General features: G+C 73.4%; 1 protein-coding gene across 1 annotated transcript; it reads left to right on the top strand.

The window, feature by feature from the left end:
- The first annotated feature begins 930 nt into the window (after positions 1–930).
- Positions 931–25,161, top strand: LTBP3 (latent transforming growth factor beta binding protein 3). Its single transcript, XM_064503273.1, is given in 26 exon segments — positions 931–1,167; positions 1,962–2,321; positions 2,854–3,089; positions 3,650–3,755; positions 3,938–4,030; positions 4,938–5,060; positions 5,914–6,072; positions 7,779–7,964; positions 9,099–9,118; positions 9,505–9,586; positions 10,519–10,614; positions 11,380–11,505; positions 13,402–13,533; positions 14,373–14,501; positions 15,689–15,812; positions 15,814–16,022; positions 17,116–17,235; positions 17,867–17,995; positions 19,109–19,276; positions 19,704–19,787; positions 20,112–20,240; positions 21,437–21,574; positions 22,255–22,416; positions 23,048–23,128; positions 24,206–24,337; positions 24,951–25,161. Coding segments are annotated over 26 exon segments (3,714 nt in total). The 5' UTR covers positions 931–932; the 3' UTR covers positions 25,106–25,161.
- The last annotated feature ends 1,062 nt before the right edge of the window (positions 25,162–26,223 follow it).

The following is a 26,223-nucleotide window of genomic DNA, read 5'->3' as shown; positions in this document are numbered from 1 at the left end:
GTCCGGGGGAGGAGACCCTGACACCCCCCAAGGGGGGCCCAGGCGTCCGGGGGGGCCAGGCGTCCCGGGGGGAGGAGGACCCCGACATCCCCCCAACGGGGGCCCTGACACCCCCCCAAAGGGGCCCAGGCGTCCCGGGCGGGGGGAACCCTGACATCCCCCCAACGGGGGCCCAGGCGTCCGGGGGCTCTGCACCCCCCACCCTCCAGTGGGCCCAGGCGTCCGGGGTCCCCTGCTCTCCCCAATCCCCCCCACCGAGGACCCAGGTGTCCGGGGACCTCCACACCCCCCCCCCGCCCCTCCAGCGGGCCCAGGCGTCCGGGGCCCCCGCTCCCGCCTCCTCCGTCTTCCTGGTGCTGGAAGCGGACCCAGGCGTCCGGGCTCCTCCCCGCTCCCTCCCACACTCCCCCTTCGCCCCCCCCCAATTGCTGGAGCGGGCCCAGGCGTCCGGACCCTGCTCCCGCCACCCCCCTCCCCGCGCCAGGCTGAGCCCAGGCGTCCCCCCACACACCCCGGCGCCACCGTGGGCCCAGGCGTCCGGGGTCGGCGCCCCCCCCGGCCCCGGGACCCCCCCCCAGCCCATCCCACCCCGGCGCTGGAGGGAGCCCAGGCGTCCGGGTTCCCGCCCACCCTCCCGGTGCCAGAGCGGGCCCAGGCGTCCGGGCTCCCCGCCCACCTTCCCCGTTCCAGCGGGAGCCCAGGCGTCCGGGCCCCCCCGCCCCATTCCAGAGCGAGTCCGGGCGCCCGGTGCCGCAGGGAGCCCAGGCGTCCGGCTCCGGAGCGAGGGGAGGCCCAGGCGTCCGGCTCCGGAGCGCGGGGGGGGGGCCCAGGCGTCCGGGCTCGGCCCCGCCGGGAGAAGCCGGCGCCGCGGCGGGGGGGCCCAGGCGTCCGGGCGAAGGCGGGCGCGGGGGCCGGGGCGGGGGGCCGCGGCCATGGCACGGGCGGGCGCCGGCTGGGCGCTGGCGCTGCTGCTGGCGGCGCTGGGGGGCCCCGGGGGGGCGGCGGTGGCCCGCGAGCGCTTCAAGGTGGTCTTCGCCCCCCTCATCTGCCGCCGGACCTGCCTCAAGGGCCACTGCCGCGACACCTGCAAGCCCGGCACCAACATGACGCTCATCGGCGAGAACGGCCACGCCGCCGACACGCTCACCGGCTCCGGCTTCCGCGTGGGTGAGCCGCCACCGGCACCGGCACCGTGGGGCGCCCGGGGCACCGCTGCCCCCCGGCCCGGCCCAACCTGGCCCAGCCCCACGGCATCGCCACGACGGGCGAGCGGCCGGCACGCGACGGGCGCGCAACTGCATGCAGCGGGAGCCTGGTGGCACCGGGACGGGCGTGCGACGGGCGTGCGGTGGCACCACGACGGGCGTGCAACGAGCATGAGGTGGCACCACGCTGGGCGTGCAACGGGCACGTGGCGGCATGCAGCAGGCGTGCGATCGGCACGCGACGGCACCAGCACGAGCGCGTGGCGGCACCACGGCGGGCATGCGCCAGGCCCGCGGTGGCATGCGACGGGCACGCGGTGGCATGCGACGGGCACACGGTGGCATGTGACGGGCACGTGGTGGCATGTGACGGGCACGCGGTGGCATGCGACGGGCCCGCGACAGCAGGCAGCGGGACGAGGCACCACCGGGGACGGGGGGCACCGAGGGGCGCGGGGCGGCGTGCAACGGGGTCTGGGGGTGCGTGCACGGTGCGGGGGGGTGCATGCACGGTGCAGCGGGTCCATGCACGGTGCGGGGGGGCCGTGCACGGTGCGGGGGGGTCTGGGGGCGCGTGCACGGTGCGGGGGGGCCATGCACAGCACGGGGGGTGCATGCACGGTGCAGCAGGTCCATGCACGGTGCGGGGGGGCCGTGCACGGTGCGGGGGGGTCTGGGGGCGCGTGCACGGTGCAGCGGGCGGTTTCGGGGTGCGGGGGGGCCACGCGCCCCCCCCTGACGCCGCTCTCCCCGCAGTGGTGTGCCCGCTGCCCTGCATGAACGGGGGCCAGTGCACGTCGCGCTCGCACTGCCTCTGCCCCCCCGAGTTCACCGGCCGCTTCTGCCAGGTGCCGGCGGGGCGTCAGGGGGGGCCGCCGCCGCCCCCCCCCGCCGCCGCCGCCGCCGCCCCGGGCCCCCCCGAGGCGCCGGGCCCCGAGGGCGCCAAGGTGGCCGTCTACGCCGTGCAGGTCATCGCCGACGGCCCCGGCGAGCCCCCGCCGGCCCCCGGCCCCGGCGCCCAGGGGGGCCCCGGCCCCGGCCCCGGGGGCCACGGGGGCCACGTCAGCCACGCCACCTTCGTGGTGCCCCTGGGGCCCGGGCACCACTCGGCCGAGGGTACCGGCGGGGGGGCGCGGGGGGGCTGGGGGTGTTGGGGCTATGGGGAGCTATGGGGGTCTGGGGGGATGCGGGGGTTCTGGGGGTCTGGGGGGCTATGGGGGGATGGGGGGGTCTGGGGGGGTCTGGGGGGTATCGGGACATGTGAGGGGTTGGGGGTCCCGGGGGTCCCGGGTCCTGGGGGTGGGGGTCTGGGGGGGCCCATGCAGGGGGTGCAGGGTCTGGGGGGTCCCAGGTCTTGGGGGTGCCCGTGCGGGGGGTGCATTGGAGACCCCAGGGGTGGGGGGTCCCGGGGATCCAGGGGTCCCGGCTCCGGGGGGTCCCAGTTCCAGGGGGGTCCCAGCTTGGGGGGGTCCCGTCTCAGGGGTCCCGGCCCGGGGTGCAGGGTCTGGGGGGTCCTGGCTCCAGGGGTCCCAGCTCGGGGTGCAGGGTCCTGGGGGGTCCCGTCTCGGGGGGGTCCCGGCTCCAGGGGGGGGGTGTCCCACCTCCGGGGGGGTCCCGAGCGGGGTGCGAGGTCCCGGTGCCGCCGCAGCGCAGGCGCCGCCGCCGCTGGTGAACGTGCGGCTGCACCACCCGCCCGAGGCCTCGGTGCAGGTGCATCGCATCGAGGCGCTGCCGCCCGAGGGGGGGGCGCCGCGGGCCCCCCCGCTGCTGCTGGCCCACCCGGCGCAGCCCCCCGCCGGCCTCAAGCCCCCCGCGCCCCACGGCCGCCCCCACGCCCACAAGCCGCTCGGCCGCTGCTTCCAGGAGACCCTGCCCAAGCAGTCGGTGAGCGGCGGGGGGGGGCGCGGGGGGGGGCAGGGAGCACGTGCATTGCCTGGGGGGTGCACGGGGGGGGGGCAGGGAGCACGTGCATTGCCTGGGGGGTGCACGGGGGGGGGCAGGGAGCACGTGCATTGCCCGGGGGGTGCACGGGGGGGGGGGCAGGGAGCACGTGCATTGCCTGGGGGGGTGCATGGGGGGGGCACAGGGGTGCACCGGGGGAGGCATGGGGGGGGCAAGGAGCACGTGCATTGCCCGGGGGTGCCCGGGGGGGGGCAGGGAGCACGTGCATTGCCTGGGGGGTGCACGGGGGGGCAGGGAGCACGTGCATTGCTGGGGGGGCACAAGGGGTGCGGGGGGGGATGCAGGGGGCACAGGGGGTGCACGAGGGGTGCAGAGGGTGCATGGGGCACATGGGGGGCTCAGGGGGTGTCCGGTGGCCGTGGGGCAGCCGTGGGGCGGCTGTGGGGGCGGCTGTGGGGGCGGCTGTGGGGGCAGCCGTGGGGGTTCCGTGGGGCGGCCATGGGGCGCCAGGCCCCGCGCGAGCCCCCCCGCGGCCCCCGCAGTGCGGCAGCAACCCGCTGCCCGGGCTGACGAAGCAGGAGGACTGTTGCGGCAGCATCGGCACCGCCTGGGGCCAGAGCAAGTGCCACAAGTGCCCCCCGCTGCAGTGTGAGTGCCGCCCCCCCCCCCCGGGGACCCAGGTGTCCGGGAGACCCCTTACCCCCCCCCCGGGACCTGGCGTCTGGCAGCTGCTGCTCCCCCCAGCAGACCTCCCCCCTCCTGGGGGGGCCCAGGCGTCCGGGGGGGCTCCCGAGGGGCCCAGGCGTCCGGGTGAGCGGGCGGCTTTGCAGACACGGGGGTGCAGAAGACGGGCCCCATCCGGGGGGAGCTCGGCGGCGACTGTCCCCAGGGCTACAAGCGCCTCAACAGCAGCCACTGCCAGGGTAGGGCACGAGGGGCGTGCGAGGGACGTGCAAGGGCGCGGGGGGCGTGCAAGGGCTGTGCGAGGGGCGTGCGAGGGCACGGGGTGTGTGTGAGGGCTGTGCAAGGGCGCAGGGCAGCGTGCAAGGGTGAGCATGAGGGCCGTGGTGCGTGCATGTGCATGGTGCACACGTGTGCACACGTGTGCAGGCGTGCTCCCCTTGCAGGCATCGCGTGTGCCATGCAGGGCGTGCGGGTGCGTGCACCACGGGGCGCGTGTGCGGTGCCTGCTTGTGTGCGGTGCGTGCTGGTGCGCGGTGCACACGCGTGTGCAGGCGTGTGCAGGCGTGCCAGGCGTGCTCTCCCGCAGACATGAACGAGTGTGCCGTGCAGGGCGTGCGGGTGCGTGCACCGCGGGGCGCGTGCAGGCGTGGGTGCGTGCGTGGTGCGTGCTGGTGCGCGGTGCACACGCGTGTGCAGGCGTGTGCAGGCGTGCCAGGCGTGCTCTCCCGCAGACATCAACGAGTGTGCCGTGCAGGGCGTGCGGGTGCGTGCACCGCGGGGCGCGTGCAGGCGTGGGTGCGTGCGTGGTGCGTGCTGGTGCGCGGTGCACACGCGTGTGCAGGCGTGCCAGGCGTGCTCTCCCGCAGACATCAACGAGTGTGCCGTGCAGGGCGTGCGGGTGCGTGCACCGCGGGGCGCGTGCGTGCGTGGGTGCGTGTGCGGTGCGTGCTGGTGCGCGGTGCACACGCGTGTGCAGGCGTGTGCAGGCGTGCCAGGCGTGCTCTCCCGCAGACATCAACGAGTGTGCCGTGCAGGGCGTGCGGGTGCGTGCACCGCGGGGCGCGTGCAGGCGTGGGTGCGTGTGCGGTGCGTGCTGGTGCGCGGTGCACACGCGTGTGCAGGCGTGCCAGGCGTGCTCTCCCGCAGACATCAACGAGTGTGCCATGCAGGGCGTGTGCCAGAACGGCGAGTGCCTCAACACCCAGGGCAGCTTCCGCTGCGCCTGCAAACCCGGCCACGCGCTGGGCCCCTCCCGCAGCCAGTGCCTCCGTACGGGGGGGTCTGGGGGGGCCGGGGGGGCCCTGGGTCCTGGGGGGGGGCTGAGTGGGGGGGTAGCTGGGGTTCTAGGGAGGGTCCATGGGGGTCCTTGGGGTCCTGGGGGTGTCCAGGGGGTCCCAGAGAGCTTGGGGGGGGTCCCAGGGGTCAGGGGGGGGGTCCCAGGTGTTCATGGGGGTCAGTAGAGGTCCAAGGGGGGGTTCAAAGGGGGTCTATGGGGATCCTGGGAAGCTTGGGGGGGTCCCAGGCAGGTCTTGGGGGTCCCAGGGGGCTCTGGGGGTGCCAGAAGAGGTCAGTGGGGGTCCCAGAGGGATCTTGGTGGGGGTCCCGGCAGGGTATGTGGGGGTCCTGGGGGTCCGGGGGGGCTCTGAGGGGCCCAGAGGGGTCTTGGGGGCGGTCCTGGGCGGTTATGTGGGGGTCCTGGGGAGGGGTCTGGGTGGTCTTGGGGGGCTCCTGGGGGGCCATGGGAGTCTGGGGGGTCCCGGGGGGCTCTGGGGGTCCTGAGGGGGCTCTGAGGGGGCTGGGAGGGGCTCTGGGGGTCCCGGGGAGCTCTGGGGAGGGCGGGAGGGGCTCTGGGGGTCCCGGGGGGGCTCTGGGGGTGCCATGGGGGTCTGGGGGGTCCTAGGGAGCTCGGGGGGGCCGGGAGAGGCTCTGGGGCCTCTGGGGGGGTCCCGGGGGGCTCTGGGGGTCCCGGGGGCTCTGGGCGGGCTGGGAGGGGCTCTGGGGGGCTCTGGGGGGTCCCGGGGGGCTCTGGGGGGTCCCAGGGAGCTCTGGGGGGCCGGGGGGACTCTGGGGCCTCTGGGGGGGTCCCGGGGGGGCCGGGCGGGTGCGTGACCGGCGCCCGCAGCGGAGAAGGCGGAGGAGAAGAGCCTCTGCTTCCGGCTGGTGTCGGGGCCGCAGCAGTGCCAGCACCCGCTGCCCACCCGCCTCTCGCGCCAGACCTGCTGCTGCAGCGTGGGCAAGGCCTGGGGGGGCCGCTGCGAGCGCTGCCCCGCCGACGGCACCGGTAGGGGGGGGCTGCATGCGGCGGGGGGGCGCGGCGGGGGGGGACGTGCGGCAGCGGGGCACTGCTGGGGGGGTCTTGCAGCGCTGCACCCCGTTTTGGGGGGATTTTGCAGCGTTGCACCCCGTTTGGGGGATGTTGCATGCGTTGCACCCCGTTTGGGGGATTTTGCAGCGTTGCACCCCGTTTGGGGGATGTTGCATGTGTTGCACCCCGTTTGGGGCAGCGCTGCAGCGTTGCATGCGTTGCACCCTGTTTTGGGGTGATCTGGCAGCATTGCGCACTGTTTTGGGGTGATGCCGTGCTGCTGCGTGCCATTTTCGGGCAGTCCAGCAGCATTACTTGCCATTTTGGGGTGCCTGGGTGGCATTGCACCCCGTTTTGGGGCTCCCGAGCGGCACTGGATGCAGTTTGGGGGCGCTTGGGCGGTGTTGTGTGCATTGCACACCGTTTTGGGGCAATCCTGCAGCATTGTGCGCTGTTTTGGGGCACTTTAGTGGCGTTGTGTGCAGTTTTGGGGCTCCCGGGTGGCATTGCATGCGTTGCACACCGTTTTGGGGCAGTCCTGCAGCGCTGCATGCGTTGCACACCGTTTTGGGGCAGTCGTGCAGCGCTGCATGCGTTGCACACCGTTTTGGGGCAGTCCTGCAGTGCTGCATGTGTTGCACACCGTTTTGGGGCAGTCCTGCAGCGTTGCATGCATTGCACACCGTTTTGGGGCAGTCCTGCAGCGCTGCATGCGTTGCACACCGTTTTGGGGCAGTCCTGCAGCGCTGCATGCGTTGCACACCGTTTTGGGGCAGTCGTGCAGCGCTGCATGCGTTGCACACCGTTTTGGGGCAGTCCTGCAGCGCTGCATGCGTTGCACACCGTTTTGGGGCAGTCCTGCAGCGCTGCATGCGTTGCACACCGTTTTGGGGCAGTCCTGCAGCGCTGCATGCGTTGCACACCGTTTTGGGGCAGTCCTGCAGCGTTGCATGCGTTGCACACCGTTTTGGGGCAGTCCTGCAGCGTTGCATGCGTTGCACACCGGTTTGGGGCAGTCCTGCAGCGCTGCATGCGTTGCACACCGGTTTGGGGCAGTCCTGCAGCGTTGCATGCGTTGCACACCGGTTTGGGGCACTCCTGCAGCGCTGCATGCGTTGCACACCGGTTTGGGGCAGTCCTGCAGCGCTGCATGCGTTGCACACCGTTTTGGGGCAGTCCTGCAGCGCTGCATGCGTTGCACACCGTTTTGGGGCAGTCCTGCAGCGCTGCATGCGTTGCACACCGTTTTGGGGCAGTCCTGCAGCGCTGCATGCGTTGCACACCGGTTTGGGGCAGTCCTGCAGCGCTGCATGCGTTGCACACCGGTTTGGGGCAGTCCTGCAGCGCTGCATGCGTTGCACACCGGTTTGGGGCAGTCCTGCAGCGTTGCATGCGTTGCACACTGGTTTGGGGCGCTTGGGTGGCTTTGCCCGCTGTTTTGGGGCGCCCGGGCGGCGTTGCGTGATGTTTTGGGGCACTTGGCAGCATTTCACGCGTTCCCCCGTTCTGGGGCAGTGCCGCAGCGTTGCGTGTCGTTTGGGGGCGTCTTGGCGGCGTTGCCCGCCGTTCCGGGGCTCCCGGGCGGGCCGCCCGCCGCTGGGGGTCCCGGGGGGGCCCGGGGGGGCCCGGGGGGGTCACCCCTGCCCCCCCCCGGGGCAGCGCGGCGCTGACGCCCCCCGCAGCGGCCTTCAAGGCCATCTGCCCGGCGGGGAAGGGCTACCACATCCTGACCTCGCACCAGACGCTGACCATCCAGGGCGAGAGCGACTTCACGCTGCACATCCACCCCGACGGGGCGCCCGAGCGGCCCCCCCGGCCCCCCCCGCCCGCCCCCAGCCCGGCGCCCCCCGCCGCGCCCCCGCCCCCAGGTCGGGACCCCCCCCCCGGGACCCCCCCGCACGCCCCCAGGTCGGGACCCCCCCCCGGGACCCCCCCGCCCGCCCCCAGGTCGGGACCCCCTCCCCGGGACCCCCCCGCCCGCCCCCAGGTCGGGACCCCCCCCCCGGGACCCCCCTGCCCGCCCCCAGCCCGGCGCCCCCCGCCGTGCCCCCGCCCCCAGGTCGGGACCCCCCCCCGGCCCCCCCCGCCCGCCCCCAGGTCGGGACCCCCCCGGGACCCCCCTGGCCCCCCCCGCCCGCCCCCAGCCCGGCGCCCCCCGCCGCGCCCCCGCCCCCAGGTCGGGACCCCCCCCCGGGACCCCCCCGCCCGCCCCCAGGTCGGGACCCCCCCCCCGGGACCCCCCTGCCCGCCCCCAGGTCGGGACCCCCCCCCCGGGACCCCCCCGCACGCCCCCAGGTCGGGACCCCCCCCCGGGACCCCCCCGCCCGCCCCCAGGTCGGGACCCCCCCCCCCGGGACCCCCCTGCCCACCCCCAGGTCGGGACCCCCCCCGGGACCCCCACCCGCCGCGCCCCCACCCCCAGGTCGGGACCCCCCCAGCCCCTGTGACCCTCCCCGGACCCCCCCCCGCCCCCAGGCCGGGCCCCCACGACCCCCCCATGACCTCCCACGACCCCCTGTGACCCCCCCCAGCGTCTCCTGTGACCCCCCCGGACACCCCCGTGCCCCAGGTCGGTCCCCCCGATCCTCCCCCGGCCCCCTGTGACCCCCCTCGTGACCCCCCCCACCCCCAGACCGGTTCCCCCCAGCCCCTGAGACCCCTCTGACCCCCTGTGACCCCCCTGACTCCCCCCCCCACCCCCCAGTTCGGTCCCCCACAACCCCTGTGACCTCCCGGACGCCATGTCTGTGCCCCCCCCAGGGTTCCCCGTGTCCCCCCCATGTCCCCCCCCCGTGTCCCCCCCATGTCCCCCCCCATGTCCCTCCCACGTCCCCATGCAACTCCGTATCCCCCCCGGGTCCCCCCCCATGTCCCCCCACTGGGTCCCAGTGTCCCCATCCCTGTCTGTGTCCACCGGCCCCCCCCCCGGGTCCCCTCCGGGTCCTGCCCCCCCCGCGGGGCCAGGACCCCCCCCGGGTCTCACCGTCCCCCTCCCCTTCCAGCCCCGACGCCCCTGGCCATGGTGAGTGGGGACGGGGGGGGGGGACACGGGGGGACATGAGGGGGCACAGGAGATGTGGGGGGCACACGGGGATGTGGGGGGCCCCGGGGAGAGCCCGGGTCTGGGGGGACACAGGGACATTGTGGGGGGGGTGAGGGGACCCGGGGCAACCTGGGGGGGGACATGGGGGGTGACGAGGGGAGGTGAGGGGCCCGGTGGGGTGACGAGGGCCCCGGGGGGGTGACAAGGGATCCCGGGGGGTGACAAGGGTCCTGGGGGGTGCTCAGGGGACGGGGGGGTCCCGGGGGGGTGACGAGGGGACGGGGGGGTCCCGGGGGGTTAATGAGGGGACGGGGGGGTCCCGGGGGGGTGACGAGGGCCCCGGTGGCACCGGTCCGGTCCGGCAGCTCCCGGCGTTCTGGACCAACTCGGAGGAGCAGGCGGTGGAGCAGCTCGACGGGGGCACCACGCCGGGGGGGCGCTACCCGGGTGAGACCCCCCCGGGGGGGGGGGGGACAGGGACGGGGGGGGGACACGGCGCCGGGGGGGCGCTACCCGGGTGAGACCCCCGGGGGGGACAGGGACGGGGGGGGACGGGATGGGGACGGGGACACGGCGAGGGGGCACTACCCCAGTGAGACCCCCGGGGGGGGGACGGGGACGGGATGGAGATGGAGACCAAGACACGCCTGGGGACAGGGATGGGAACCGGGACAGGGACGAGGATGGGGACAGGGACACAGTGGTGGGGATGGGGACACGGGGACAGGGACATGGTGGGGACGGGGACACGGCAGGTGACACCCCGGTCGCAGAGGTGGTGGCACGTCCCACCACAGCGGTGGTCTCGGGGACGGGGACACGGTGGGGACAGGGACACGGTGGGGATGGGGACACGGTGGGGACGGGGACACGGCGGGTGACGCCCTGCTCGCAGAGGTGGTGGCACGTCCCACCACAGCGGTGGTCTCAGGGACGGGGACACGGGGACAGGGACACGGTGGGGATGGGGACACGGTGGGGACGGGGACACGGCGGGTGACGCCTGGTCGCAGAGGTGGTGGCACGTCCCACCACGGCGGTGGTCTCGGGGACGGGGACACGGTGGGTACGGGGACATGGTGGGGATGGGGACACGGTGGGGATGGGGACACGGCGGGTGACACCCTGCTCGCAGAGGTGGTGGCACGTCCCACCACGGCGGTGGTCTCGGGGACGGGGACACGGTGGGTACGGGGACATGGTGGGGATGGGGACACGGTGGGGATGGGGACACGGCGGGTGACACCCTGCTCGCAGAGGTGGTGGCACGTCCCACCACGGCGGTGGTCTCGGGGACGGGGACACGGTGGGGACAGGGACATGGTGGGGATGGGGACACGATGGGGACGGGGACACGGCGGGTGACACCCCGATCGCAGAGGTGGTGGCACGTCCCACCACGGCGGTGGTCTGGCGCGTGGTGGCCGAGCAGCACACCCGCAGCGCCGCCGAGATCGCCCCCACCCAGGTCACTGGTGAGACCCCCGCCCGGCTCCCCGGGAGCCCCCAGACCCACGGGACCCCCCTGAGCCCCCTGGGACCCGCCTGGAGCCCACTGGGACCCCCCAGACCCACGGGACCCCCCTGAGCCCCCCGGGACCCCCCTGAGCTCCCTGGGACCCCCCAGACCCACGGGACCCCCCTGAGCCCCCCGGGACCCCCCTGAGCTCCCTGGGACCCCCCTGAGCCCCCCGGGACCCGCCTGGAGCCCACTGGGACCCCCCCAACCTCCCTGGGACCCCCTGGAGCCCCCTGACCTCCCCACGACCCCCAAGAGCCCCCCTGCGACCCCCCCAAGCCCTCTGGGACTCCCCCAGACCCACAGGACCCCCCAGAGCCCCCTGGGACCCCCCAGAGCCCCCCAGGATCCCCTGGATCCTCCTGTCCTCCCTAAGACACCCCCAAGAGCCCCCCGGGACCCCCCAGAGCTTCCGAGGACCCCCCCAGGCCCACGGGATCCCCCAAACCTCCCCAGGACCCCCAGACCCTCCTGAGACCCCCCAATAGCCCCCCGGGACCCCCAGACGCATGGGACCACCCAGACCCTCCCCCTGGACCCCCATAGCCCCCTGGGACCCCCCAAACCTCCCCAGGACCCCCATAGCCTGCCAGGATCCCAGGCCCATGGGACCACCCAGAGCCTCCCAGGACCCAAATAGCCCCCCGGGACCCCCAATATCCCCCTAGGACCCCCCCCAGGGACCCCCGACCCCCCCCACGCCGACCCCCGTGTGCCGCAGAGACGGACGAGTGCAAGCTGAACCGCAACATCTGCGGCCACGGGGAGTGCGTGATGGGGCTGAGCGGGTACAGCTGCCTCTGCTACCCCGGCTACCGCTGGCACCCGCAGCGCCGCTACTGCACGGGTGGGCACACGCGTGTGCGCGGGGCGCGGGTGCATGGGGAGCGCGTGTGTGCACGGGGAGCGCGTGATGGGGCTGAGCGGGTACAGCTGCCTCTGCTACCCCGGCTACCGCTGGCACCCGCAGCGCCGCTACTGCACGGGTGGGCACACGCGTGTGCGCGGGGCGCGGGTGCATGGGGAGCGCGTGTGTGCACGGGGAGCGCGTGATGGGGCTGAGCGGGTACAGCTGCCTCTGCTACCCCGGCTACCGCTGGCACCCGCAGCGCCGCTACTGCACGGGTGGGCACACGCGTGTGCGCGGGGTGTGGGTGCGCGGGGAGCGCGTGTGTGCACGGGGAGCGCGTGTGCACGGGGAGCGCGTGTGCATGGGACACGTGTGCGTGGGGAGCGCGTGATGGGGCTGAGCGGGTACAGCTGCCGCTACTGCACGGGTGGGCACACGCGTGTGCGCGGGGCGCGGGTGCGCGGGGTGCGCGTGGGTGCACGGGGAGCGTGGGTGCACGGGGAGCGCGTGTGCATGGGACACGTGTGCACGGGGAGCACGTGTGCACGGGGAGTGCGTGATGGGGCTGAGCGGGTACAGCTGCCTCTGCTACCCCGGCTACCGCTGGCACCCGCAGCGCCGCTACTGCACGGGTGGGCACACGCGTGTGCGCGGGGCACGGGTGTGTGCATGGGGAGCGTGGGTGCACGGGGAGCGCGTGTGCACGGGGAGCGCGTGATGGGGCTGAGCGGGTACAGCTGCCGCTACTGCACGGGTGGGCACACGCGTGTGCGCGTGCATGGGGCCCTGCGTGTGCGTGTGACACGTGTGTGCAGACGTGAACGAGTGCGAGGCGGAGCCGTGCGGCCCCGGGCGCGGCGTGTGCATGCACACACGCGTGTGACACGTGTGACACGCGTGTGCAGACGTGAACGAGTGCGAGGCGGAGCCGTGCGGCCCCGGGCGCAGCGTGTGCATGCACACACGCGTGTGACACGTGTGACACGCGTGTGCAGACGTGAACGAGTGCGAGGCGGAGCCGTGCGGCCCCGGGTGCGGCGTGTGCATGCACACACGCGTGTGACACGTGTGACACGCGTGTGCAGACGTGAACGAGTGCGAGGCGGAGCCGTGCGGCCCCGGGCGCGGCGTGTGCATGCACACACGCGTGTGACACGTGTGACACGCGTGTGCAGACGTGAACGAGTGCGAGGCGGAGCCGTGCGGCCCCGGGCGCAGCGTGTGCATGCACACACGCGTGTGACACGTGTGACACGCGTGTGCAGACGTGAACGAGTGCGAGGCGGAGCCGTGCGGCCCCGGGTGCGGCGTGTGCATGCACACACGCGTGTGACATGTGTGACACGCGTGTGCAGACGTGAACGAGTGCGAGGCGGAGCCGTGCGGCCCCGGGCGCGGCGTGTGCATGCACACACGCGTGTGACACGTGTGACACGCGTGTGCAGACGTGAACGAGTGCGAGGCGGAGCCGTGCGGCCCCGGGCGCAGCGTGTGCATGCACACACGCGTGTGACACGTGTGACACGCGTGTGCAGACGTGAACGAGTGCGAGGCGGAGCCGTGCGGCCCCGGGTGCGGCGTGTGCATGCACACACGCGTGTGACATGTGTGACACGCGTGTGCAGACGTGAACGAGTGCGAGGCGGAGCCGTGCGGCCCCGGGCGCAGCGTGTGCATGCACACACGCGTGTGACACGTGTGACACGCGTGTGCAGACGTGAACGAGTGCGAGGCGGAGCCGTGCGGCCCCGGGCACAGCGTGTGCATGCACACACGCATGTGACACGTGTGACACGCGTGTGCAGACGTGAACGAGTGCGAGGCGGAGCCGTGCGGCCCCGGGCGCGGCGTGTGCATGCACATATGTGTGACACGTGTGACACGCGTGTGCAGACGTGAACGAGTGCGAGGCGGAGCCGTGCGGCCCCGGGCGCGGCGTGTGCATGAACACGGGCGGCTCCTACAACTGCCACTGCCACCGCGGCTTCCAGCTCAAGGTGCACAAGGGCGTCCGCTCCTGCGTCGGTGAGTGACGCGGGGACACGCGGGGACGCGGATGGGGACACGGGGACAGGGATATGGGGATGGGGACACGGGGATGGAGCTGGGACACAGGGACATGGGGGTGGGGACATGGACAGGGACACGGGGATGGAGGTGGGGATGGGGACACGGGGATGGGGACACGGGGATGAGGACGGGGACACAGGGCCATGGGGATGGGGACATGGACAGGGACATGGGGATGGAGGTGGGGATGGGGACACGGGGATGGGGACACGGGGATGGAGCTGGGGACACAGGGCCATGGGGATGGGGACATGGACAGGGACACGGGGATGGAGGTGGGGATGGGGACACGGGGATGGGGACACGGGGATGAGGACGGGGACACAGGGCCATGGGGCTAAGGATAAGCTCAGGAATGGGGACAGGGCATGGTGCTGGGGACACGGGGATGGGGACACAGGGACGGAGATGGGGTCACAGGGACATTGGGACAGGGAGGGGGATGACACAGGGACGGGACCGGGCTCTGGGGACATGTCTGGGGCTGGGGACACAGGGACGAGGCAGGGGATGGGGATGGGGACATGGCAGGGGATAGGGACACGGGGACACGGGGACACGGCAGGGGCCAGGGGCCGGGCTCTGGGGACATGGGGACACGGCAGGGGCTGGGGATGGGTCTGGGGTCTGGAGACACGGGGACACGGCAGGGGGTGGGGACATGGGGACACGGCAGGGCAGAGGGGCCGGGCTCTGGGGACACGGCAGGGGCTGGGGACGCGGGGACGCGGGGACGCGGCGGGGTCCGGCTCCGAGCCGGGTCGGCGCTGAGGGGGGGGCGCTGGCGGGGGCAGACGTGGACGAGTGCTCCAAGCCGGACATCTGCGGGGACGGCGGCACCTGCGCCAACCTGCCCGGCCACTACAAGTGCGAGTGTCACCCGGGCTATCGGCGCAAGAGCGCCCGGCAGCCCCTCTGCGAAGGTGGGCGCGCGGGGACGGGGACACGGGGACATGGCATGGGGACACGGGGACAGGGACGCACACGGGGCGTGGGGACACGGGGATGGGAGCATGGGGACGTGGCGGTGGGCATTGCATGGGGACACGGGGGTGGGAGCATGGGGACAGGGGGTGGGCATGGCATGGGGACACGGGGATGGGAGCATGGGGACATGGGGACATGGGGACCCAGATATGGCGTGGGGACACGGGGATGGGAGCATGGGGACACGGGGTGGGCATTGCATGGGGACACGGGGATGGGAGCATGGGGACACGGGGTGGGCATGGCATGGGGACGTGGTGGTGGGCATTGCATGGGGACACGGGGGTGGGAGCATGGGGACATGGGGACATGGGGACCCGGATATGGCGTGGGGACACGGGGATGGGAGCATGGGGACACGGGGTGGACATTGCATGGGGACACGGAGATGTGGGGACATGGCATGGGGACAGGTATGGGGACATGGGGATGGGGACACGGGGACAAGGAGGCATGGGGGGGTGGGGACACAGGGACACAGGGACACGGGGATGTGGGGAAATGGGGACACACAGTAGTGGGGACAGAGGCCACCAGGACAGGAGGGCAATGGGGACCCCAATGATGGGGGGTGATGGGGACCCACAGCCATGGGGACCCCAATGGCAGGGGATGATGGTGACCCCCAGTGATGGGGACCCTGATGATGGGGGGTGATGGGGACCCCCAGCCATGGGGACACGGGGACCCCAATGATGGGGGGTGATGGGGACCCCCAGTGATGGGGACCCTGATGATGGGGGGTGATGGGGACCCCCAGCCATGGGGACACGGGGACCCCAATGATGGGGAGCGATGGGGACCCCCAGCTGTGGGGACCCTGATGATGGGGGGTGATGGGGACCCCCAGCCATGGGGACACGGGGACCCTGGTGACGGGGACGATGGGGACCCCCAGTGATGGGGACCCCAGTGACAGGGGATGATGGGGACCCCCAGCCATGGGGACACGGGGACCCCGATGATGGGGGGCAAGGGGGACCCCCAGCCATGGGGACCCCAATGACGGGGGGCGATGGGGACCCCCAGTGATGGGGACACAGGGACCCCCGATGACGGGGGGCGATGGGGACATGGGGGGGGCCTGCGGTGACATGCAGGGTCCCCCCCCGGGTCCCCACAGACATCAACGAGTGCCTGGACGTGGGGACCTGCCCCGAGGGCAAGTGCGAGAACCAGCCGGGGACCTTCGTGTGCAGCCCGTGCCCCCCCGGCTTCCGCGGCCACAACGGCGCCTGCCACGGTACGGAGCCCCCCGGGGCCCAGGCGTCCGGGAGCCCGCCCATCCCCCCGCCCCGGGGCCCAGGCGTCCGGGCGCTGACGGGCTGCCGCAGACGTGAACGAGTGCGAGGCCGGGGGGCTCTGCCCCAGCGGGGTCTGCGTCAACACGCTGGGCTCCTTCAAGTGCCAGTGCCCGGCGGGGCTGCACGCCGCCAAGGACCGGCCCCGCTGCGAAGGTGCCGCCGCGCCGGGGGGCCCGGGGGGCTGCGGGGGGCTGGGCATGGAGCCGGGGCTGCTCATATGGGGCTGGGGGCTGGGCAGGGGGGGGCTGCTGGGAATATGTGGGGCGGGGAGGGGGTATAGGGGGTGCAGGGGCTGGGCATGGGGGGTTATATGGGTCTGGGGGGGTATAGGGGGTGCAGGGGCTGTGCATGGGGGGTTATATGGGTCTGGGGGGGTATAGGGGGCATAGGGGCTGTGCATGGGGGGTTATATGGGTCTGGGGGGGTATAGGGGGCACAGGGGCTGTGCATGGGGGGTTATATGGGTCTGGGGGGGTATAGGGGGCACAGGGGCTGTGCATGGGGGGTTATATGGGTCTGGGGGGGTATAGGGGGCACAGGGGCTGTGCATGGGGGGTTATATGGGTCTGGGGGGGTATAGGGGGCATAGGGGCTGTGCATGGGGGGTTATATGGGTCTGGGGGGGGTATAGGGGGGTGTATGGCCAGTGCACGGGGGTCTGGGGGCACGTGTGGGGTGTGGGGGCTGCGCACGGGGGGCTGGGGCAGATATGTGGGGCTGGGGGGGATGTGTGGGGGCTGCACACGGGGGGCTGGGGCGGCTCTATGGGGCTGGGGGGGTTATGTGGGGTGCGGGGGCTGCACGCGGGGGGCTGGGGCGGCTCTATGGGGCTGGGGGGTTATGTGGGGTGTGGGGGCTGCGCACGGGGGGCTGGGGCGGCTCTATGGGGCTGGGGGGGTTATGTGGGGTGCGGGGGCTGCGCACGGGGGGCTGGGGCAGCACTATGGGGCTGGGGGGGCTGCACACGTGCTCGGGGGGGGCTAGACGGGGGCCCGGGAGGGGCCCCGGGGGCACTGGGCGCCGTCGGGGACAGGCTCGGGGGCGGGGCCTCAGAGCATCGGGGCGGGGCCTCGGGGGCCTGGGGGGGGCGGGGCCTGGGGGGCGGGGCCTCGGAGCATCGTGGGCGGGGCCCGGGGGCGGGGCGGGGCCTCACGGGAGTGGGCGGGGCCCGGGTCGTGGGCGTGGCCTCGCAGAGTGGGCGTGGCCGGGGGCGGGGCGGGGCGCGGGTCAGCGGCGGCGCCCGCAGACATCGACGAGTGCGAGTTCCCGGCCGCGTGCGTGGGCGGCGAGTGCGTGAACACCGTGGGCTCCTACCGCTGCCTCTGCCGCCCCGGCTACAAGCTGCTCAACGGCCGCAAGTGCCACGGTGAGGGACCCCCCCGCGCCCCCCCCGTGCACACCCCACGTGCATCCCCCGTGCACAACCCCCCGTGCATTCCCCACGTGCATCCCCCGTGCACCCCCCGTGCACAACCCTCCGTGCACACCCCACGTGCATCCCCTGTGCATTCCCCCCGTGCACAACCCCCTGTGCACGCCTTACGTGCACAACCCCCCATGCACAACCCCCGTGCATTCCCCCCCGTGCACAACCCCCCGTGCACGCCCCCCATGCACAAGGGTGGTGAGGCTGGGCTGAGCGTGTGTTGCACGGGAGCACGTGCGAGGCCCGTCCTGGCTGCGCGTGCGTCGCACGAGGCTGCATGCGAGGCCCAGCCAGGCTGCGTGTGCGTTGCACGAGGGCATGTGCATGCAGCCTGTGCTGGTTGAGCGTGCATCGCACGAGGGCGCATGCGAGGCCCAGCTGAGCATGTGTTGCACGAGGGCACGTGCATCGCACGAGGACACGTGTGCAGCCTGTCCCGGCTGCGTGTGCGTGGCGCAGGGGACGTGGGACCTGCGTGAGCGTGCGTTGCACGAGGGCGCGTGCGTGGCGCGGGGGGCACGAGGGCGCAGGGGGGCCCGGCTGAGCGTGCGGGGCCCCGGGGGGGGCGCAGACATCAACGAGTGCGCGCTGGACCCCGGGCTGTGCCTGCCCCACGGCGCCTGCGAGAACGTGGAGGGCTCCTACGTGTGCGCCTGCCGCCAGGGCTTCGTGCCCGCCGAGGACCGCCGCAGCTGCCACGGTCGGCCCGCCCCGGGGGGGGGCTGCGGGGGGGCTCGGGGGGTCTGGGGGGTCCCTGGGGCTCAGGAGGATCCCTGGGGGGCTCTAGGGGACCCGGGAGGTCTGAGGGGGACCCCGGGGGTCCCTGGAGTGCTCAGGGGGGTGCAGAGGGTCTGGGGGGGTCCCTGGGGGCTCAGAGGGGTCCCTGGGGGGCTCTAGGGGGTCCCTGGGGCTCAGGGTGGCTTCTGGGGGGCTGTGGAGGGTCTGGGGGTCCCTGGGGGCTCAGGGGAGTCGCTGGGGGTCCCTGGGGGGCTCTAGGGGACCCGGGAGGTCTGAGGGGGACCGCGGGGGTCCCTGGAGTGCTCTGGGGGGTGCAGAGGGTCTGGGGGGTCCCTGGGGGCTCGGAGGGGTCCCTGGGGGGCTCTAGGGGGTCCCTGGGGCTCAGGGTGGCTTCTGGGGGGCTGTGGAGGGTCTGGGGGTCCCTGGGGGCTCAGGGGAGTCCCCGGGGGTCCCTGGGGGGCTCTAGGGGACCCGGGAGGTCTGAGGGGGACCCCGGGGGTCCCTGGAGTGCTCAGGGGGGTGCAGAGGGTCTGGGGGGGTCCCTGGGGGCTCGGAGGGGTCCCTGGGGGGCTCTAGGGGGTCCCTGGGGCTCAGGGTGGCTTCTGGGGGGCTGTGGAGGGTCTGGGGGTCCCTGGGGGCTCAGGGGAGTCCCCGGGGGTCCCTGGGGGGCTCTAGGGGACCCGGGGGGTCTGAGGGGGACCCCGGGGGTCCCTGGAGTGCTCAGGGGGGTGCAGAGGGTCTGGGGGGGTCCCTGGGGGCTCGGAGGGGTCCCTGGGGGGCTCTAGGGGGTCCCTGGGGCTCAGGGTGGCTTCTGGGGGGCTGTGGAGGGTCTGGGGGTCCCTGGGGGCTCAGGGGGGTCCCCAGGGGTCCTGGGGGTCCCTGGGGGACTCTAGTGGATCTGGGAGGTCTGGGTGGGTCCCTGGGGGTCCCTGGGGGTGGCCGGAGCCCCCGGAGGGTCACTGACGGGGGGGCACGCAGAGCGGGGGCCGCCGGCCCCCAAGAAGCAGTGCTGTTGGGGGGGGCTGTGCAGAGCCCCCGGAGGAGCACTGATGGCGGGGGGGGGGGGCACATGCAGAGCGGGGGCCGCCGGCCCCCAAGAAGCAGTGCTACCTCAACTTCGACGACTCGGTCTTCTGCGACTCGGTGCTGGCCACCAATGTCACCCGCCGCGAGTGCTGCTGCTCGCTGGGCGCCGGCTGGGGGGACCACTGCGAGGTGTACCCCTGCCCCGTGCACTCCTCCGGTGGGTCGGGGGGGTCCCGGGGGGGTCCTGGGGGGGTCTTGGGGGTCCTGGGGGAGTCTGGGGGTCCTGGGGGGACCACTGCGAGGTGTACCCCTGCCCCGTGCACTCCTCCGGTGGGTCAGGGGGGTCCCGGGGGGGTCTTGGGGGTCCTGGGTGGGTCTGGGGGTCCTGGGGGGACCACTGCGAGGTGTACCCCTGCCCCGTGCACTCCTCCGGGGGGTCGGGGGGGTCCCGGGGGGGTCCTGGGGGGGTCCTGGGGGGGTCCTGGGGGGACCACTGCGAGGTGTACCCCTGCCCCGTGCACTCCTCCGGTGGGTCCTGGGGGGGTCTCGGGGGGGTCGGGGGGGTTGGGTCCGGGTGGTTTTGGGGCGCAGGGGGTGGTGTTGGGGTGAGCAGCCCCCCCCGGCTGACAGTGCCCCCCCCCCAGCCGAGTTCCTGGCGCTCTGCCCCGACGGGAAGGGCTTCATCCTCGACGACAACGTCCTCAACTACGGCGTCCCCGCGCACCGCGGTGGGTCCCCCCGTGTCCCCCCCGTGTCCCCATGTGTCCCCCCCGTGTCCCCCCTGTGTCCCCCATGTCCCCCTGTGTCCCCATGTCCCCACATCCCTGTGTGCCCTGGGGTCCCCATGTCCCCATGTCCCCTGGGGTCCCCATGTCCCCATGTCCCTGTGTCCCTGTGTCCCCCTGTCTCCACGTCCCTGTGTCCCCCGGGGTCCCCGCGTCCCCGTGTCCCCTGGGGTCCCTGCGTCCCTGTGTCCCCGTGTCCCTGTGTCCCTGCGTCCCCCGTGTCCCCCCGGGCGCCCCTCGCCCGGCCCCACGGCGCGGCTGCCGCAGACATCGACGAGTGCGGCCTCTTCGGGGAGGAGATCTGCAAGGAGGGGAAGTGCGTGAACACGCAGCCGGGCTACGAGTGCTACTGCAAGCAGGGCTTCGACTACGACAGCAACCTCCTCGAGTGCCTCGGTGGGTGCTGCGGGGTGCTATGGGGTGCTATGGGGCGCTGCGGGGTGCTATGGGGCGCTGCGGGGGCCGGGGCACCCGGTGCTACTGCAAGCAGGGCTTCGACTACGACAGCAACCTCCTCGAGTGCCTCGGTGGGTGCTGCGGGGTGCTGCGGGGTGCTGCGGGGTGCTATGGGGTGCTATGGGGTGCTATAGGGTGCTATGGGGTGCTGCGGGGGCCGGGGCACCCGGTGCTACTGCAAGCAGGGCTTCGACTACGACAGCAACCTCCTCGAGTGCCTCGGTGGGTGCTGTGGGGCGCTATGGGGTGCTGCGGGGTGCTATGGGGTGCTATGGGGTGCTATGGGGCGCTGCGGGGGCCGGGGCACCCGGTGCTGCTGCAAGCAGGGCTTCGACTATGACAGCAACCTCCTCGAGTGCCTCGGTGGGTGCTGCGGGGTGCTATGGGGTGCTGCGGGGTGCTATGGGGCGCTGCGGGGTGCTATGGGGCACTGCGGGGGCCGGGGCACCCGGTGCTACTGCAAGCAGGGCTTCGACTACGACAGCAACCTCCTCGAGTGCCTCGGTGGGTGCTGCGGGGTGCTATGGGGTGCTATGGGGTGCTATGGGGCGCTGCGGGGTGCTATGGGGCACTGCGGGGGCCGGGGCACCCGGTGCTACTGCAAGCAGGGCTTCGACTATGACAGCAACGTCCTTGAGTGCCTCGGTGCGTCCCCACGGGCGCCGTGGGGTGCTGTGGGGTGCTGTGGGGCGCTATGGGGTGCAGGGTGGTGCTATGGGGTGCTATGGGGTGCAGCGGGGTGTAGCGGGGTGCTATGGGGTGCAGAGGGATGCTATGGGGAGCTATGCGGGGTGCTATGGGCTGTTATGGGGTGCTGTGGGGTGCAGAGAGATGCTATGGGGAGCTATGGGTGGTGCTATGGGGTGCAGCAGGGTGCTATGGGGTGCTGTGGGGTGCAGAGAGATGCTATGGGGAGCTATGCGGGGTGCTATGGGGTGCTATGGGGTGCTGTGGGGTGCAGAGAGATGCTATGGGGAGCTATGCGGGGTGCTATGGGGTGCTCTGGGGTGCTATGGGGTGCAGCAGGGTGCTATGGGGTGCTGCGGGGTGCTATGGGGAGCTATGGGGAGCTATGCGGGGCGCCATGGGTGCTGTGGGGGGGAGCTGTGGGGCGCTCTGAGCCGCCCCCCCGGCAGACGTGGACGAGTGCCTGGACGAGTCGAACTGCGTGAACGGGGTGTGCGAGAACACGCGGGGCTCCTACGTGTGCACCTGCCCCCCCCCCGCCGTCTACGACCCCGCGCACAAGCGCTGCCTGCCGCCCCCCGACCCCGGTGAGCACACGCGCGTGCGAGGGCGTGCGGGGGCCTGCGAGGGCGTGCGGGGGTGTGCAAAGGCGTGCAAGGGTGTGTGAGGGCCTGCGAGGGCGTGCAAGGGTGTGCAAGGGCATGCGAGGGCGTGCGGGGGCGTGTGAGGGCGTGCGGGGGTGTGCAAGGGCGTGCGAGGGCCTGCGAGGGCGTGCAAGGTTGCACGAGGGCACGGGGGTGCAAGGTCCGTGCGAGGGTGCACGAGGGTGGAGAGGCGGCGTGCAGGGCCCGTGCGAGGGTGCACGAGGGGGTGGGGGGCCCGTGCCAGGGTGCACCAGGGCACCAGGGCCACATGCAGGGCCCGTGCAAGGGTGCACGAGGGTGCGGGGGCCGCGCACGGGGCTCGCACGAGGATGCACGAGGGCACCGGATCCGTGCAAGGGTGCACTAAGGCGCAGGGGCTGCACGCAGGCTCCGTGCAAGGGTGCACGAGGGCGCACAAGGATGGAGAGGCAGCGTGCAGGGTCCGTGCGAGGGTGCACGAGGGCGCAGGGGCTGCACGCAGGCTCCGTGCAAGGGTGCACGAGGGCACACAAGGATGGAGAGGCAGCGTGCAGGCTCCGTGCGAGGGTGCACGAGGGCGTGGGGGGGGCGTTGCGGTCGCGTGCGAGGCGCGTGCGAGGCGGTGCGAGCGTGTGCGTGCGCAGAGCGGGGCGCGGAGCGGCGCGACGTGTGCTGGCAGCGGCGGGGCGAGGACGGCATGTGCGGGGGGCCGCTGGGCGCCGGGCCCCTCTCCTTCGAGGACTGCTGCTGCCGCCTGGGCGCCGGCTGGGGCTACCACTGCCGCCCCTGCCCCCCCCGCGGCCCAGGTGACCCCCACGCCCCCCCGGGGGGGGGCAGGGGCTGTGGGGGGGGCCATGGGGTCTGGGGGACCCAGGGGCTATGGGGGGCTGGGGGGTCCCATGGGCTATGGGGGGGTCCATGGGGTCTGGGGGGGTCCCATGGGGTAGAGGGGTGGGGGGGCCCAGGGGCTATGGGGGGCTGGGGGGGGTCCAATGGGCTATGGGGGGGTCCATGGGGTCTGGGGGGGGGTCCATGGAGTAAGGGGGGGTCCCATGGGATATAGGGGCTGGGGGGGGTCCCATGGGATCTGGGGGGTCCATGGGGTCTGGGGGGGCTTTGAGGGAGTCCCCATGGGGTGTAAGGGCTCTGGGGGGGCCCATGGGGTAGGGAGGGTCTGGGGGGGGTCCCATGGGCTATGGGGGGTCCATGAGGTCTCGGGGGGCTTTGGGGGGGGTCCCCATGGGGTAGGGAGGGTTTTGGGGGGGTCCCATGTGGTGTTGGGGCCTCCCATGGGCTACGGGGGGCACTATGGGGGCAGCGGGGGGGGGTCCCAGCCATGGGGTGATGGGGGGGTCCCATCTATGGGGCACCTGGGGGTCCCGGCCATGGGGCGCCCGGGGGGGTCCTGTCCATGGGGTGACGGCGCGGCCCCCCCAGGCCATCAGTGCACCTCGTCGCAGAGCGAGAGCAATTCCTTCTGGGACGTGAGCCCCCTCGTCCTGGGGGCGCCCCGCCGAGGTGAGCCCCCCCCCCCGGGCCCCCAGACCCGGACCCCCACCCCCAAACCGATGCCGGAGCCCCCCAACTGCCCACCTGGGACCCCGCAGCCATGGACCCCCCCCAGCCGCCTCTGTGGGGACCTCCAAGCTGGGCTCCTGGGACCCCCCCGACATCCCTGGGGACCCCACGCTTTGGGGACCCCAAACCTGCAGCCGTGGGGACCCCCATGGCCTGGGACCCCCCCCATCCTGGGGACCCCAAACCTGCAGCCGTGGGGACCCCCATGGCCTGGGACCCCCCCCATCCTGGGGACCCCAAACCTGCAGTTGTGGGGACCCCCATGGCCTGGGACCCCCCCCATCCTGGGGACCCCCAACCTGCAGCCGTGGGGACCCCCATGGCCCGGGACCCCCCCCATCCTGGGGACCCCCAACCTGCAGCCGTGGGGACCCCCATGGCCCGAGCCCCCCCCCATCCTGGGGACCCCAACCTGCAGCCGTGGGGACCCCCATGGCCCGAGCCCCCCCCCATCCTGGGGACCCCCAACCTGCAGCCTCAGGGACCCCCATGGCCCGAGCCCCTCCCCCCATCCTGGGGACCCCAAACCTGCAGTCGTGGGGACCCCCATGGCCCGGGACCCCCCCCATCCTGGGGACCCCAAACCTGCAGTCGTGGGGACCCCCATGGCCTGGGACCCCCCCCCCATCCTGGGTACCCCAAACCTGCAGTCGTGGGGACCCCCATGGCCTGGGACCCCCCCTATCCTGGGGACCCCAAACCTGCAGTCATGGGGACCCCCATGGCCCGAGCCCCTCCCCCCATCCTGGGGACCCCAAACCTGCAGTCGTGGGGACCCCCATGGCCCGAGCCCCCCCCCATCCTGGGTACCCCAAACCTGCAGCCGTGGGGACCCCCATGGCCTGGGACCCCCCCCATCCTGGGGACCCCCAACCTGCAGCCTCAGGGACCCCGACATCCCCATGGCCCCGGGGACCCCATGGCCAGGGGCCCCCCCCCCGGCCCCCCCAAACCCCCGCACTGGGCCCCCCCCGTGCCGGCCCCGCGGCCCCCAGCCCCGCGCCGTGCCCCCCCCAGGCGAGGACAGCTCGGAGGAGGACTCGGCCGAGTGCCCCTGCCCCGGCGGCCGCTGCCTCCGCTCCTTCCCCGGCCGCGGCTGCGACTGCCCCCCCGGCTTCCAGCCCGACCCCAGCCGCACCCGCTGCCTGGGTGAGCCCGGACGCCTGGGCCCTCGGGGGGGGGGGGGGGAGGGATGGGGGCACTCAGACGTCTGGGTCCCTGGGGGGGGGGGGTTGGCAGGGCCACTGGGATGCCTGGGTCCCTGGGGGGGGGGGGATAAGGGCACCGGGATGCTGGGGTCCCAGGGGGGGAGTGCGTGTGGGGTGGACCCCCACCTGGACACCTGGGCCCCTGGGTAGTGGGGTGCAGGGGGGGATGGACCCCCACCCGGACACCTGGGTCCCGGGGGGGGGGGAACGTGGCCCCCTCCCCATGGATGTTTGGGTGCCCTGGACGCCTGGGTTGTGGGGTGCGGGGGGGGGGGGCGGTGTGGGGCAGTGTGACCCCCCTCCCAAATGCCTGGGCCCCTGGGCTGTGGGGGGGGACGGACCCCCCCCCCCGGAACCCCTGGGCCCCCCGGGGGAGGTGGGGGGGGCTGTGGGGCAGCACGATCCCCTCCCAGATGCCTGGGTCCCGGGGGGGTGGGGAGCAGGGGGGGTGGCAGCCCCCCACCCAGACCCCATGGGCCCCGCGGGGGAGGCGGGGGGGGGGGGGCCGTGGGGCAGCCCGGCCCCCCCCCCGGACGCCTGGGTCCCTGGCGCAGACATCGACGAGTGCCGGGAGCTGAACCAGCGGGGGCTGCTGTGCAAGAACGAGCGGTGCATCAACACGAGCGGCTCGTACCGCTGCGCCTGCAAGCCGGGCTCCGTGCGCTCCCGGCCCCACGGCGGCCTCTGCATCCCCCAGCGGCGCCGGTAGCCCCCCCCGGCGCCCCCCCCGCCCGCCCCCGGCCCAGTAAACGCCCGGGAACCGGCCCCGCGCACGGCTCGTTCTTGGGGGGGGGGGCACTGCTGGGGGAAGCTCGCAGCCCTGAGGGCACTTGGGGGGGGGAGGTCTTGGCCTTTGGGGCGCTTTGGGGGAACTTTGGGGGCAGATCTTGGTCTTGGGGCATTTTGGGGGAACTTTGGGGGCAGATCTGGGCCTTTGGGGTGCTTTGGGGGCACTTTGGGGGCAGTTCTGGGCCTTTGGGGCATTTTGGGGGAACTTTGGGGGCAGTTCTGGGCCTTTGGGGCGCTTTGGGGGAACTTTGGGGGCAGATCTGGGCCTTTGGGGCGCTTTGGGGGCACTTTGGGGGCAGTTCTGGGCCTTTGGGGCGCTTTGGGGGCACTTTGGGGGCAGATCTGGGCCTTTGGGGCGCTTTGGGGGGCAGTTCTTGGTCTTGGGGTACTTTTGGGGGCAGTTTTTGGCCTTTGGGGCCCTTTCGGGGGCAGTTCTGGGCCTTTGGGGCCCTTTCGGGGCATTTCCTGACCTTTGGGGCCCTTTTGGGGGCAGTTCTGGGCCTTTGGGGCCCTTTTGGGGGGCAGCTTGCAGCCCCACAGCACCTTTGGGGGAAGTTCTTGGCCTTCGGGGCCTTTTTGGGGCATTTCCCGACCTTTGGGGCTCTTTTGGGGCAGTTCTTGGCCTTTGGGGCACTTTGGGGGCAGTTCTGGGCCTTTGGGGCCCCTTTGGGGGCAGGTTGCAGCCCCAGGGCATCTTTGGGGGAAGTTCCCAGCTTTTGGGGCCCTTTTGGGGGCATTTCGTGGCCTCTGGGGCCCTTTGGGGGAAGTTCTCGGCTTTTGGGGCCCTTTTGGGGGCAGTTCTTGACCTTTGGGGCCCTTTGGGGGCAGTTCTGGGCCTTTGGGGCCCTTTCGGGGGCATTTCCTGGCTTTTGGGGCCCTTTCTGGGGCAGCTCACGGCCCGGGGGCACTTTGGGGGGGAACTCGCGACGTCTGGGGCGCGTTCGGGGGCAGCTCGGGGCATCGGGGCCCTTTTGGGGGAAGTTCTCGGCCTTTGGGGCCCTTTCGGGGACAAGTTCCCCCCCCGCTCCCAGAAGCCCT

Source organism: Dromaius novaehollandiae, chromosome 35 (genome assembly GCF_036370855.1).
Source record: "Dromaius novaehollandiae isolate bDroNov1 chromosome 35, bDroNov1.hap1, whole genome shotgun sequence".
NCBI lineage: Eukaryota > Metazoa > Chordata > Aves > Casuariiformes > Dromaiidae > Dromaius > Dromaius novaehollandiae.
The sequence above is the reverse complement of the archived record's forward strand: the minus strand, read 5'-3'. Positions and strand labels throughout refer to the sequence as shown.